Source organism: Simochromis diagramma, unplaced genomic scaffold (assembly GCF_900408965.1).
Source record: "Simochromis diagramma unplaced genomic scaffold, fSimDia1.1 OVJJ01000816.1, whole genome shotgun sequence".
NCBI classification, from domain to species: Eukaryota; Metazoa; Chordata; class Actinopteri; order Cichliformes; family Cichlidae; genus Simochromis; species Simochromis diagramma.
The window spans coordinates 18,515,069-18,528,403 of NW_024386908.1; the positions used below are offsets into that span (position 1 = coordinate 18,515,069).

The 13,335-nt window shown below is 42.3% G+C and overlaps 1 protein-coding gene across 7 annotated transcripts in view; it reads left to right on the plus strand.

Moving 5' to 3' along the window:
- Nucleotides 1-13,335, plus strand: part of grip1 (glutamate receptor interacting protein 1) — a 54,142-nt gene that overhangs the window by 10,564 nt on the left and 30,243 nt on the right. The window contains exon 1 of one of the 7 annotated variants that reach the window (XM_040035888.1): nucleotides 9,568-10,153. The exons of 5 other annotated variants lie outside the window; for them this stretch is intronic. In XM_040035888.1, coding sequence (XP_039891822.1) covers nucleotides 10,099-10,153 — 55 coding nt within the window. In that variant the 5' untranslated portion in view covers nucleotides 9,568-10,098. Of the gene's footprint in view, nucleotides 1-9,567; nucleotides 10,154-13,335 lie in introns of those variants that run through there. One more of the 7 variants, XM_040035893.1, reaches the window with a different exon arrangement.

Below are 13,335 nucleotides of genomic sequence, written 5' to 3' on the forward strand. Positions count from 1 at the left end.
TTGTGTTTACCAGTCTGTGGTGTTGGAGAGTGCAGGTTTGTTTTTAGCCTCACAGGTGTGGACCTGGATCATATGAAATGGTTTCTTCTCCTTCTTTGTTCTTCTGTGAACTTTGTCTTAGGCTTGAGTGATCTCCATAGTGTTATTGTGGGATCACGCTATCCTCCCTCCTTGATGCACACCGAGAAAGAAAAGCAAGAAGAGAAAGTAATGTAAGCTGTCCCAGCTGAAGAGCCTCGTTCGCCTATCGATTAATGATTCAGTCAGTAGTAATTAGTGAGCTGAAGTGGATGGACATCAGTTGAGCAGATAAAGTGTTATTAAGTCATAACATCTGTCTGCCTTTTGTCTTCTTCATAGCTCGACTAACTTGTCCACTCCGCTTTGTAATTGTGTAAAACGTGTCACCAGTCTCTCCTCCACTCATCATCGAGCTCTCCACACAAACAGCCGAGTCTTTCACCGGCAAATGAAGTTTAACGAGCGTCGCTGCACACGAGCAGCGTTCACGTCACCTGCAGACAGAAATAAGACAGCTGAACTCGATGGAAGTGTTGGTCACTTAGCGAGGCCGATTCACTTTAATACGAATCTCTTAATGATGATGATGTAACTTTGACACGCCAGCGAAGGCGTGTCAAACTTATTTTAGTTCATGGGCTACAAAGAGCCCAATTTGATCTAAAGTGGGTCTGGCCAGCATTCTGTAATAAGCAGTGAATCTGTTCTTCTCTTTTGCTTTTTAAAAAAAACTTTACTGCAATTTTCTCACCCACTTGGCCCCCTGCATTAATGCAAAAATAAGCTAACAACCACCTATATCGGTAAATTATCACTGATCAGTCTGATCATCATCGGTGCTCAAGGTTATCCATCAATATAACTCTGATATATGCAACAGATGGACGTAGCTTCCAGGAGTGAAGATTGAAGCCAATACTGAGGTGTCTTAAATGATGTTCTTTCTGATATCCAGCAGGGGGTGCCTCCTCTGGTTTAAAAACATGTCTTCGAGAAAATAACCCGCTTCCTAAATTTGTCTGCAAACACCTTCCTGATCGTTTTATGTTCTCAGCCGCTATTTTAAGGTCTTAGAGAACAAAACATGATGTTCATGTTGCAAATTTAGTTTCACGTTACAGAAAGAGCAGGTGATAAAGCAGGAGGAGTTTAAGCTTTAGGGCAGGAGGAGTGTGGTCAGACCCTTGTCGGGTAATGATCTGCTGTGAATTTCAGTTTATTTTGGTCTCGTCTTGACTCTATTCTGGTCTCTGATTGTGATTCTGTTTGTTCTGATGCCCTTTGATGTGTTTTTAAAGCACATTCTGAAGTTTTTCTTCTTTATTTTTAACTCTGATGAGACTATGGGAGCTGAGCTGGGAGTTAACAAAGGAACCAGTCAGGTAGTGATAAATTGAAGCTTACTGTGCTCTAGTTTATTTTTTCACCTTCACAGTCCTGATGGTTTTTTTTTTTTTTTTTTTTTTTTTTTTTGTCAAACTCAAGATAATGTTTTCTGAAATGCTTTCAAGTGAAATCCACCCTCAGAAACTTCTTTGTGTCCAGATGCTTCTAGGAAAGTGTGTTTCTGACACGTTCCTCTCAGAAAACTGTCAGCTGAGCTAAAATGAAAAACTGCCTATATTTTTAGTTGAACTCTGGTTCACGCCTCGCCCGTCTCCATCTGTCTCCCTGCAGAGAAAACTCAAGCAGGACTTGAACTCGCCATCTACTAAACCGTTTACACCTATTAAGAAGTGTTTGCGGGCGGTGAGCAGATGACGCGAGCGGCACTTTGGTGTCTCAGAAGTCTCTGAATGAACTCGAGGAACACATTTGGACCGATTCTCTGCACAGATTAAACAAAAAGAAATCCACACACCTTCTGGAGCCTTTGTGGAATCTTATGGGTGTAAATTTAATTATTTAATAATTAAGAGCAACATATTTGAGTGTTTGGATGCTAATAGCTGACACTGAACTTATTATTCCTGTGTGAAAATAAACCATTTGTGTGTGTAGTGCAGAGCTGCCAGGAGGCATTTCTCAAAGCTACCAGCTAGCTGTGTGTGTGTGTGTGTGTGTGTGTGTGTGTGTGTGTGTGTGTGTGTGTGTGTGTGTGTGTGTGTGTGTGTGTGTGTGTGTGTGTGTTCCTGTCTAGCTATCTTTGTGAGGACCGAAATCTGCATTCTACTATACTTGTGAGAACCAACAGTCACTATTGAGGACACACAACCCGATCCTCACAAATTTGAAGGCATTTAAAGGTGTTTTTGAGGCTCAAAATGTGGTTTTAGTGTCAGGGTTATGGTTACATTTAGGGTAAGGGTTAAGGTTCGGCATTCATTTTTAATGGTTAGGGTAAAGGGCCAGGGAAAGCATTATATCAATGAAGGTCCTCACTAAGATAGCTGAACGGGGTTGTGTGTGTGTGTGTTTATCACAGCGTGTGATTGTATATGAAAGCACTTTAAGGTTGGTTGACTGACTAACACACACACACACACACACACACACACACACACACACACACTCTCTTTCTCCTCCTCTCCTCACTCCTTGTTTAGGGTGATTTTCGTCCCGTATTTCCTCTTTGATTCAATCTGGTTTGACCTTGTTAACCTGGTTTATTGGACCGAGCATCTTAAAGAGTTCATGAATAAAACATTCACACAAAGATGACATCAGTTGTTTCTGCTCCTGGTCTGTAATGCTCACTTCGGCGTCTGCGTTTAGCCTCAGGAGGTAGAGCAGGTTGTCCGGTGAAGCCTCCATGCAGTCCTTTAAAGTCGAGTCCATTTAACCGTGTCTGAAACGCTCCCTCCTAGAATTCACCTTAAAGCACGATAGAAAATCAGCAAAGAGGGAGAAAACATTGTTACCTGCACCAAGGGAGCGCTGTGACCGGATTGGTTTGTCTCTTTGTTACCAAAATTATAAACCATCGAGATAAACGGCTGCACTTTATTTTTTAAGTTGTTGTGAGGGATGTTTGTTTTTATTTTCTTTATCATTTGTAAATATTATACAGTCTCATGTCAGTTTCTGCTGATTTGAGTATTTTACGATGTATTGATTTGTGTTTCTGGACACAGATTTAATTTATTTGAACTCAAATGTTTCACACACCAGTCTCATATCTATTGATTCACATCCAAGAGCAGAAAATAACTATTTTCTACTTGTAAAATGGCAAAATTGGAGGCTGGAAACTGAAAACTAGAAGATAGAAATTAGAAGCTCAAGGTTGGAACTTTTGCAGACTAGATGCTAAAAGCTAGAGGCTAGATGCTACCTGGATGCTATAAGCTGGAAGCTGGAAACTGTGTGCCTGAGTTTAGAAGTTGGAAGTTAGAGGCCACAAACTGGATCGTTAGAATATATATATATATATATATATATATATATATATAATATTAATATGAAACTACTAGTTTGGGTGTATGTATTAAAAACTACACAGTTAAGTCCTGAAAAATATGATGGTTTGAGTTAAAAGATAACTTATTTTCTTGGTTAACAGTGTGATGGGTCCTTTGATGAGTCTTGAATGTTTGTTGCATACATGCTGTGAAAAACAATCACTGTGCTGACTGTGACTGTGCTAAAAAATGTAACAGTTCTATCCTCATGAAAATGAAGAAATACGAACTTTTATTTCCTATTTCATGATTTTTGTAAGTAAGAAATCAAATACCTGAACCGAGCTGTGGAGGAAAGACTTTTTGTAATTATGCTCTACAAAGCTAAACTAAAACTTTCACCACCAGGAGCAGCATTTTGCCATTTTTTTTTCTTTTTCCACATCACTATTTCCTCAGGTGGATTCTATTGTAAATAAGACTATACTCTCAATGCCTGTTTGGCTCATGGCACCATCCTATGGTGCGAGTCGGTATTACGGGAAAGGGTGCCCCAGATTGAGTTCAAATGCTGCAGATATCCTTTCGACACAAGACACAGATGTTTTGGATATAAAGTCATAGAAGTTGTTTCAGCACACCGTTGATCATTAATTGAAGAAGTTTTTAAGTATTTTAACGCACTGATTTACCGTTGCTGCCATTACAGAGTTGGAGGATTGTTTTGTGTTGAACTTTGGTGACTGGTTAAAATGTATTTTCATGATTTTCCCGAAGCTTGTGTAGGATGGATGTAGTTCTTTGGTGTTTGTCTTCTGGTGTTCTTTGAAAAAGGAAAAGAGTAAGACACCCTAAAGGATAAATAATCACATAGCACATAATAAAATCATGTTTTGTTGCAGAACAAAATGGATCTGAACAAAAAAATCCTTATTTTGACATGAGAGAACGGGATGTGCAAAAAACTAAAATCATTATCCTGCACCACTCAAAAAATGGGGAATGAACTGGGGGATCATTAAACCTAACATCAACCAAACTCATGTGGAATAGGTGACCAGTCAAAACTAATTATTGCATATGAAAGGTCTTCTTTTTGCCTATATTCGATACCGGGCTCATCTTTTAGCTTTGATTCCTGTTGAGTCATAAAAAGAATCTCATATAATCATTTTGTAAAAACATTAGCAGAAACAATGAGCTGATTCTGGAATGGTTCAGGTGGGAGGAATGACCTGAAGCTGTCCTTTAACCTCAATGTGTGGTTATATCCCTCCACTGTTTGTTTCATCACTTCACTTAATCACTTATATTAATAAATAAATACGAGAATATTGAGTATTTTTAGCCTTGTATTGCCAGTTTTGAGGGGCACAGGTTAAAAGTGTTGGTCTGCAGCCTCAGGCCACACCTCTAACTCACCTGTCCCTCTCGGGCTTGCCCGCCGCCTGCCCGCCATCTCCTCTCCGTGTGCTCGCTGATCTCATTACATGCTGAAACATTACGATGCATAAATTTGCACCTTAATGAAGTGACTGTAACACGGCGAAGAGTTCACAGCAGTCCTGTGCTGTGTGAGGCTTGTTGACACAGAAATATTTGCTAATTAAAGCTTTAAATAAGGCCCTCATTAGCATAACTGGTCCTGTGTTCAACATGATGGAGATTAAAGAGGAAAACGGGCTGCAGGAGGGAGGGCTGGCCCTCGATTAGTAATTTTGTTTCTCTTTTTTTTTATCGACTCTTGCTTCAGATTTTTCTGATGAAGTGGTGAAACCGTCCTCCTGTGTTCCCGGCTGCCGTTAGCTCTGCCATCACGCCCACATGCTCTCATGTGTGACTGCGTTAGATCCTCTCGACTCTGCCGGCCCACGTTTCCTTCTTTTTTCCATTTGCTCAGATTGAATCCGTGGTGGTTCGGAGGCGGCGTGCTTTTCGCTGCTGGATTATCTTTGCAGCCAATGAACATGCTCGACCAGAGAGGCGGAAAGTAGAGCAGAAATCCACCTTAATTAATCTGCAGGCCTCTCGGGACTCACAGCACTTTCTCCACATTATTTGGATTTGATGTTTAATTAGTTCTTTTAAATTAAAGAACAACGACTTCCTTCTTTTCTTTACTCTTCAGAGTCCTCAGAGTGTTTCCAGTTTATTAGGTACACGTATCTCAAACTAATGCGATAAATCCTGCTTTCCTTAAACTTCAATTCTCAGCTTTTGTTGGAGCTGCTGCTCACTTTTGTCTTTCTAATATTGTACTTCCTAGCTTTCTAATAATTTGAATTTTACTTTGTTAGAACATTTCTGTTACAATGTCACAGATGGGCAGAAATGACTGCATATGATTACTTAACCGATGGTTAATGTGGTTTCTGGGTAACTGTTAATAGTTAAACAGCTAACAGTAACATGAGCTTAATCAAAGCTAACATTTATAAGTGTTTAATATTTTATGTTGTTCAAACAGGATCTTTAATGACCTCCTGAAACTCTTTCTAAAGTGTTGATCAGTTTTTTAAACTCCTGTTCACATAATCACCTGCTAGTGAGGGGAGGAGCTCTGTGTGTGTTTAGCTGCTGGTGAGGGGAGGAGCTCTGTGTGTGTTTAGCTGCTGGTGAGGGGAGGAGCTCTGTGTGTGTTTAGCTGCTGGTGAGGGGAGGAGCTCTGTGTGTGTTCAGCTGCTAGTGAGCTGAGCACAGACATACTTAGCTCCTCCTCACTGTTATTGAGAGGAGGCGTATATGTGTGCTCAGCTACTAGTGAAGGGAGGGACTGTGTGTTCAGCTGCTAGGGAAGAGGGGAGCTTGTCTGTGCAGTTGCTAGTGAAGGGAAGGGCTGTGTACCTGCGTGTTTGCAGCAGTTCTTGGTTGATATCGATACGGTTATGAATAAGTGTCTTATCTGATGGATACTGCCAGAAGGTTTTAGTATCATTTAGTAATGGAGTATACATTTTTGTGTGTGTAGAGCGACTTTAATTTAAACGCCCCTTCACAGATTGGTGTTTTTGAGACTAACGCTTGAGTGCATTGCTGTAGAAGAAAAATGAAAGAAGAATTCATTGTAGAAGCATTTAATTCTTTGTTATCTGCTAGTATGCACTTCCTCTTCTTCTGTTTGACGTAGTTAACCATTTCTTCTCCAAACCTACCTTCAGTTGTCAAGTCAAATCAGTAGAGCTGCTTTCCAGCTGTTACAATGCATCTTCTCTACTGAGATGAAAAAGATTAATTTCAAATGATAGTAAGTAAGGAGCAGTAAGTGGGAACAAGGCGGGTTTCAATTTTGTCCTGACTACTTTGAATAACCTTTAATAGGTGGAAATTCAGCATTGATATCTGCTTGAAGGGTCTGACAGCGAGTGTGGCGGCAGCAGTGACAGTTCATCCCATCTGTTCTTCACACACACGTGAACCCGTCAGTCTGACTGCGACCGTTAGTGCTAATTAAAGGTTTGCACATCCGTCCTCTCCTCCCCCCTCCCCCACCCACCTCTGTAACGGCATCATTAGCACTCTGAGTGTTTTTGTGAGTGTGTGGTGGCATGTGACGATGGCACAGTGACTCAAACTCACGTTTAACACACACACACACACACACACACACACACACACACACACACACACACACACACACACACACACACACACACACACACACACACACTAAATGTCAGGATTTATTCTCTGATTTGGTTGTTTTGAAATGCTGCCGGCTGTGATGATAACCTGCAGTTGTGTGTGTGTGTGTGTGTGTGTGTGTGTGTGTGTGTGTGCATGTGAGCTGGTGTGAACACTTCTTTCATCTCTCAAAAATCAGTCTTTGTGCAGCTCGGGGTCGCTCGCTCTCTCCCCTCAATTATTCATCAGCTTGTTTCCATGGTAACAGCTGCAGCCATTCTTGTGTGTGTGTGTGTGTGTGTGTGTGTGTGTGTTGACATGAGCAGGACGGGCTTCATCACTTCATTATTCTGTGTTTTATCAGTGATGTGGGGCTGTAAACAGGACGTTCTGCTTGTAAAGTTTATATTGAATGTTTTTGTGTTTTAAATCAAAGAACCTGTGTGTGTGTGTGTGGGGGGGGGGGGGGCCTTCATTCAGTGTGATTCTGATACAGAAAACAACAGAAACAAGACCACATAAAACCAGAACTTGAGCTTATGAGCTCACTGTGGGTCGATAAGACTTTTAGATCATGTTTTGTTACCATAACGACTAATGTAAAGCTTCAAAACATGTGCTACAGCCAACATAACGAGGGTGATGCTGACAGGAGAACCGGCGTTTCTTGTTGATCTCAGTTTCCTGACAAGTTTAAAAACTTCTACAGAGGAAAGACGATGGCGTAAAAAACCCTCCAAACTAAGGACCATTTCACCTTCCTTATTCTTCATCCTCATCTATGCCCATTTATGCCCTTGTTTTGTTCCTTTTTTCACTGTATTATTTCCCTCCCTGATTCCCTTTTTCCCATTTTGTTTTTTTTCCTTCTCTGTTTTCTGGATTTATGTCATTCCTTGTGTTCTCCCATTTCCTGTCTATTTTCTTTCTTCTTTCGCCCTCTTTTGCTTCCTTCCTTTTTTCTCACCTTTCATCCTTGCTTTTTCTCCCTTCCTTCCCCCCCCCCCCCCCTTTTATTAGTGTTCTGTCCCTTTTCCTTTTCACTCATGTCCTTTCTGTTTTTTTTCCTCAGTACTAAAACACATCACAGAGGGTCTCCACTCGTCCTGTGGCTGTTGTGATTCTTCTTTTTTCTTTTTTTTCTGTGTTTCAGGAGTTTGTTTGTTATAAAAAGCTAAATCAATTCATGTTGCAGTTCTTGCTGTTGTGCTGCTGCAGTGTCTCCAGCAGGAGGCGGCAGAGATCAGCAGCAGCATGCCTCATTGTAAAGAACACGAACAAAAACGTCCTGATATAATAACTGTGCGTGTCTCTCTCTCTCTCTCTCTCACTCACACTCTCTCACACACACACACACACACACACACACACACACACACACACACACACACACTGACCCGCATTCACTGCAGTTATGGTAACATCACTGTTAATACCTTTAATACTCGCACACTGACACTAATCCAGAATAATCTGCATCTGAAACACTGACCTACATGTCTGACCACTTCACTACCTGCTACTGGACACGCCCCCCAGGAGCTGACCAATCATATCATGTAAATCAGACCAGCTGCGTATGCTGAGTGGTAAGGGAAGGCTCTGAAGTACCTTTACAGCTCCCCGTTGAGCGATTTAAAAGGTTTATCTTCGTCACCTCGCTCCTCCTGCAGACAAATCTGTTGCTGTTTGACTCCTGAAAACTGCGGCGGTGGCCAGAGGGCTGCAGACTCAGATTCCTCTGATGAAATTTTCAGTTTTAAGGGTTTAAACTCCAGTTTACACATCACAAGCTGATGTCCACAGAAACACTTTAAGGCCCAGTGTTTTTCCTTTGCCTTGCACTTCATGCTTCCTTCTTTCACCATTTTACTTTCCTTATTTCCTGCCTTTTTATTTATTTAAATCTTCACTTTCCCATTTCCTTCTTCATTCCGTTCCTTAGTTCTTCATTATTTGTTTCCTTTCACACTTCCTTTCGTTTGCTTCCTTCTGTTATGTTTCAGTTCCTTGCTTTTCTTTTTTCCTTCTCCACTTTCTCATTTCCTTCCCTCCTGTTTTGCTGACCTCCAACCTTGCTGTTCTTTATCCATTTCAGTCCCTCTTTCCACTTTAATTTCATTCCCTTTGCTTTTTGTTTCCTTATTCTGTCTCCTTCCTATCCTTTATTATTTCATTTTATCTTCTTTTCATTTATTTCCATCTCCTTTATTGTTTCTTTCCTTCCTTGTGCTGGAGCCTATCCCAGCTGTCATAGGGCGAGAGGCGGGGTACACCCTGGACAGGTCGCCAGTCTGTCGCAGGGCCAACACACAGGGACAGACAACCATTCGCGCTCACATTCATACCTAGTGGCAATTTGGATTTTCCAATTAACCTATCCCCACAAGCTGCATGTCTTTGGACGGTGGGAGAAAGCCGGAGTACCCGGAGGGAACCCACGCAAACACGGGGAGAACATGTAAACTCCACACAGAAAGACCTCGGCCTGATGTTGGAATTGAACTCAGGACCTTCTTGCTGTGCGGCAACAGTGCTAACCACCGTGCCACCGTGCTGCCTTTTTCATCTCCTTCCAGTTTTTTTCTTATTTCTTTGCTTTTTTCCTTCTGTTCTTTTATGTTTGTTCCTCCATTTTTAATTTTAATAATTTTCTTCAGGTCCCTTTTTCCATCTTCCATTTGTCTCCTTATCACAGTCGCACATCAGAATCCTTTTTATCTATCCTTCCTTCCCTCCAGCTGCACAAACACACATTACACACCAGCACAGAGATACGGCAGCCTCTTTCCTCCCCTCCTCCTCCCGCTCCTCTTCATCCTCCCATCTGCGCAGACTCTTCCTCCACCCTCCCCCTCCCTGATTTTATGGAGGCGCTTCACATCTGCAGCACACTCTCTCTCTCTCTCTCTCCCTCCCTCCCACCCTCTCTCTCTCTCTCGAGCCTCAGGAAGCGCCTCGATGATGGTTTCTGTTTGAGGAGGAGGTCGTCGGTCATTCGGTCGTTTGCAAACGAGACAGCGAGGAAGAGGATTGGGAGGTGTAGGGTTTTTTTGGTGGCTGCACGTCTTCTGCATGGCGCTGGGGGGGAGGTGGCGCTCGGCTCGGCTTCACCATGATCGCCGTGTCGTTTAAATGTCGCTGCCAGATCCTGCGCAGGGTGAACAAAGGTAGAGAGACACAGAGGAACACTGGGAGGAAGAGAGAGAGAGCGAGAGGATGTGTGTGTGATGGAGCAGAATTTCATGTGCAACATACATGCAGGAGTGGTCGAGAGACATTTGCTGTAAACTGCTGACATTGAAAAGAGAGAGAGTGGCTTGTTTATGACCAACGCCGGCTGTAAGTGTGTGTGTGTGTCTGTTTGTGTGTGTGTGTGTGTGTGTGTGTGTGTGTGTGTGTGTGTGTGGTGATGTAAATGATCTCCTGATGGATTCATTCAGTTGATGGCTGCAGGTTGCTGTGGGGCGAGAGACCCTTAGAGAGAGTGAGTGAGTGAGCGAGCGAGCATGGGGTCCTGTTTTCATGAATGTAATATTCATGGTTTGTATTAACAGGGAAGAGAAAGCAGGGCAGGCAGAGCCTGAGAGAGCGATCAGGATTATGAAATTCCTTCAGTTTGAAGCTTCAGGTGTTTGTCGGCTCCAGCGTCTAACTTTATTCATCAATTTAGGCTGATCAATTAAATTTCATGACTCATTTGAGCATTTTTTAAAAAAATTATATCTATCTTTCCTCCATGCACAGTCCCTCAATCGTATTTTAAAAGTTAAGCTTTTGCCTTTTCTGTCTTGTGTTTACCTACCAGCAGGCGGCACAAGTCGCCGCTGTGGCGGTCCTCGATGTCCTGAAAGCCTGTCCTCCCTTGGTGAGATGAATTCAGTGTCTGCCGCTGTAGACCACAGCTGGTGATGGTGGTTCTACATGGCCACTCTAACCAGAAACTGCAGCAGGTGGAGAGCTGGTTAACATGTTACTCAGCTGAACAAGGACTGCGTCACCAGCTGCAGTCTAAGACAGCTGATCTGGAGTTTGTTCTCTGGATTACTGAATGTAGAAACAGCTGTTTTTAATTTTTCATCCCTGAACCATCTAGTTTTCCTTATTAAGTTAAGCTCAGTTGTTGTCCTGTCATGTTTCCCTTCTAGCTGGCTGTACATTGCTGTTGTGGCGGTCTCAGTCTGAGACAGTTGACCTGTAACTCATCTACAGAATGGCATTAGGAGAATGTTGCTCTGCTATTTTTATTTTCCCTCGTTGGAAGAAAAAGTTGCTGCCCTTTCTGTCTTGTGGTTTGCTGCTGACTAGCTGTACGTTGCTGTTGTGGCGGTCCTCAATGTTCAGAAACTTCAGACAAACTCTGTCTCCATTCTTGAACTACTAACTGTTTAACCAGCTGTAGTCCAAGATGTTGGAAGCCTTGTTTATATTTCTTAGTGGACCTGACAGGCGAGCAGTCATTCCTGTTACACTTCTTTCAAGTTTATTTTAAGTCCATTGCCTGTAGCGCATTATAGTTTAAATTTTTAGAGCTCAAAAAAGAGGCTAACATGTGTACAGTCACATGGACCCTTGTGGTCACCGTCTAATAATCAAATTTACGTACTCTGACCTGAGCAGGCTTGTGAACATTTAACCTTGAGTTTGTTCATGAGAGGAGGTTTCTTGTCCCCTTGTTGAATAGACTCCAACTCCAGTATCTTGGACTGTGAGGTAGGTGGATGCTCCAGTCAGACAAGTTGGATTTGTGCTGCTACAGTAAACTCTGTCTCTCATCCTGCATTCCAGTACACTCCAACTCCAAATGCAGCTATAAGCAGTATTTGCTGTTTCTACTCTGGTGATCTGGTCCAGGCTAAATTTGATTCAAAGTAGAAAATGCAGCAGGTGGAAAACTGGTTACCATCTCCATCTGTGGTTCTAGACAATAGAGGTTAAGTCCGTCCATGGGACGAGAGACTTACTGTAGACGCCTCTGTTTACTGCTCCATTTGTCATCCTTGGACCATCTTTCACTTTTATTTTTAGTTTATTTTCTGCTGGCCCTAGTGTTGAAAACGCACTAGTGTTGCCCACCAACAGGCTGTACAGGGCCTCGATTTCTTCAACTTCCTCTCCAGAGGGTCTCTATCTCATGATTAAACAAGCTGTATCTCCTCTGTCTCCACGTGCACCTGGTGACAGTAGCTCGTTCCGCTTTCAAAAGTTGGTCTAAGCAAAACCTGCAGGAGGTTCATGTGCTGCTGGGCACAAACACAAATTAATTGTAAATCTGTAGGAAATGCTGGATATCATGTGGATGAAGGTGAGAATACCAGATGAAAGTGTGGTTTATTTCTGCAGCAGCTGTTTGCCTTAAAACCTCTAAATTATTTGATGATACACTCACCAAACCTGTTGTTGGATCCACGCTAGTCTGTTATCTGACAGAACTCCCCACACTCTGATTCCATCTTTAGGTGGGCTGGATACTTAGTGATACTATTATACCCAGCATAATAACAGTATCAGTACTGAGATTCTGGGCTGTATATATAAATATGATGTAGTGATGAGGTAGTAAAGCAAATCTGCATTCTTTCTAATTGCCACCAGTGGTGAATGCTTTGGTTCTGATATGAAGTCTGGTCGTATTGACGTCTATGAGAAAATCAACCTTTTCCTGGCTTCATTTACAACCTCAGTAAATGCTTTTCTGATCAGTTTATGGTTTCATTCAGTAATTTCAGGTCCTATTTAACACAACATGAAATCCAGTTTCTAAATTATGTGGCGCTCCATCACTTCATAAACAGGTGAAATAAACTGTGAGGTTCACATATTTGAAGCTTTTAAATTGGTGACAAAGGACAAAAAGCTGCTTTAGTCGCTGACGTCCACATCTTGAGGAAGGAGTTCAGAGAAATTCAGCAGCCACTGTTTGGCCTCAACTTGAAAGCCAGGAAAGTTTGACTCTTCTTGAATTGCAGGAGTAGTTTGTTCAGTTTGTTGGCAGCAGAAGACATGGAGGAAACCTGGCTGGTCTCAGAGTGTTATCTTCACACAGTTGGGTTTGGCTCTGGAGTCCACCCAGCCTCTTTGATTTTTCTTAATTATGGAAATAAGAAGAAACACTTGAACGTGCCGAGCCCTGTCCTCAACTGGAAGCCAGTTAATCTGGAAGAGCTGAAATCCTCCTTTCCCAGTAAATTAGACGAGGCTTCGATGACACCTCCTGCGCTGAGATAATCATACAGACAAAGAAAGTTTTACCCCTGCTGTGTTCAAAGTCTTCACAGCTCCGGTTTTCCTTTGATAGTTCTGCTGTTTTTATTTGTTTCTTTGGGAGATTTGACTTCTGTTCAAGGTCTGC